The sequence below is a fragment of the Etheostoma cragini genome, chromosome 23, assembly GCF_013103735.1.
Source record: "Etheostoma cragini isolate CJK2018 chromosome 23, CSU_Ecrag_1.0, whole genome shotgun sequence".
Lineage (NCBI taxonomy): Eukaryota > Metazoa > Chordata > Actinopteri > Perciformes > Percidae > Etheostoma > Etheostoma cragini.
Window position 1 is genome coordinate 628,735 of NC_048429.1, and position 1,891 is coordinate 630,625.

Below are 1,891 nucleotides of genomic sequence, written 5' to 3' on the forward strand. Positions count from 1 at the left end.
CCCCCCCCCCCTGCCTCCCTCCAACATCCACCTCCATCACCCTCCTGCTTAGATTTCCAAAACAACAACTAGCTTCGTTAACCGTCGCGGCAGGTTAGCGGCACGTTAGCGGCACGTTAGCGGCACGTTAGCGTCAGGTTCGCGGCAGGTTAGCGACAGGTTAGCGACAGTTCAGCGGCGGCTTCCGTTCTTACCTGTAGAGTTGTGATGTGTTTGTCGTTGAATTTGTTCTCGCAGTATCGCAGCACGAGCGACGTCTTCCCCACGCAGCCTTCCCCCAACAACACCACCTTGAACGAGTACGTCTTGCCGCCCGTCCCCCCGGCCGCCATGGCTGGCAGTTTCCTGGACAAGTCCTCGGGTCCTTTTTCTTGATCAAAACAGCCGTTACCTACAAGCTAACGATGCTAATGCTAACCCCGATCGGAACTGGAGTCCTGCGTAGCTCACATCAGCTTCCGACTTTTAAAAAAGGAGCTAAAATCAGGAGAGAAACACGTCGACAGCATGCGCGGATCTGAGTTGGATCACTGTCTACCAACAGGTGTGGGAGAACCGGGTCTGGACTGGGAGCTACTTCCTCTTTCGAGCCGATGCGAATGCCTGCATTTCTCCCCAAATGGCGTCTGTTGAGCTAGCTAGTAGTTAGCCGGCTAGCTCCGCCGAAGATCGTCTACTTCCGAGAAGATGACTCACTAAGGACAGAGAGTTTGAATATGATCCCCCCAAAAATGGGAAATGATGGTGTTTCAGCAGCAAAATCAGTCACACAGCACAGAATCTAAGTATATAGAAGTACTAGGATACAATATACATGCATACAATATGCATGTAATAAAAATAGGAATAAAACACAAAAAGCAGACATTCCACACCCTCCATTAAAAAAAAAGACGTTAGCGAGGTAATTTAGGGTTGATATTGACTATTCTACCACTGTCTGTTAACTAAAAGAAGAAACAACTCGTTTTGTTGTATCTGCATGTATACCCGACTATTTTGGATGGATTTATTTAAAGAAAACTGGGCAAACAATTTAAGGATAAAGACATCGAAATATGTTTTGAAGTTGAATAAATAAAATAAAAAGTTTTTTTTGTACAGTAAATTAACGTCAATGTTTTGATTGAAAAAAGTTTTCTTATTATTGGGGAAATTCCACGTTCACAAGAAGAAATGGGCGGAGTCTACAGAAAAGAAGGTGCTCAGAATGTGCATCAGAGTGAGAGATCTGCGCAGCTTCGTCCTCTCTGCAGCCTCACATGACGCGCTGCTGTTGGGGAGGGGGGGGGCTGCTGGGGGGGGGGGGGGCTGTCGGCACATCAAACAACAGCTGACAGAAAACTATAGGAAATCATTATAACTCATCACGAGATGCTTCTTTGCTTCTTTTGAGCCAATTTGTGTGAATGAAATTTATCCAGGACGCATTCAGGAACCTGGGATTTTCCAGTTTCATCTTTTAATTCTGTTTCCTTTTTTCTCCACATTTTTGCATATTTTTCATCTTTCATCATTGATTTTAACGCACGTAGGATTTAGTATTTTGGACCATATGTTGGGGTGGGGGGGGGGGGGTCATGACCCTCACCCACAGTTTTTTTTATTTCTGTCATTTTTCCTGCTTTTTGCACAAAAAAATGACGATTTTTTAAAAAGTTATTCTCGTGATTTGATGTTTTTTTTGTTGCATTCAGGAACCTGGGATTTTCCCCTGTTGTATAAAAGCATTTTATCTTTTAATTATGTTTCCTTTCACTCCACATTTGTACATTTGTGTATTTTTCAATAGTCTCTTTTTTTTCACGCAAAAAATGTCAATTTTTGTGTCAAACTGTCAAACTGTCAAAATGTCAAACTGGGATTTTCCAGTGTTGTGTAAAAGCATTTG

General features: G+C 43.3%; 1 protein-coding gene across 2 annotated transcripts in view; it reads right to left on the reverse strand.

Moving 5' to 3' along the window:
- rab21 (RAB21, member RAS oncogene family) overlaps positions 1–678 on the reverse strand; it is a 20,144-nt gene extending 19,466 nt beyond the window's left edge. For both annotated transcript variants that reach the window (XM_034863137.1, XM_034863136.1), the window contains exon 1: positions 195–678. In XM_034863137.1, the coding sequence (XP_034719028.1) occupies positions 195–332 (138 nt within the window). In that variant the 5' untranslated portion in view covers positions 333–678. The remainder of the gene's footprint in view (positions 1–194) is intronic.
- Between the last annotated feature and the right edge of the window lie 1,213 nt (positions 679–1,891).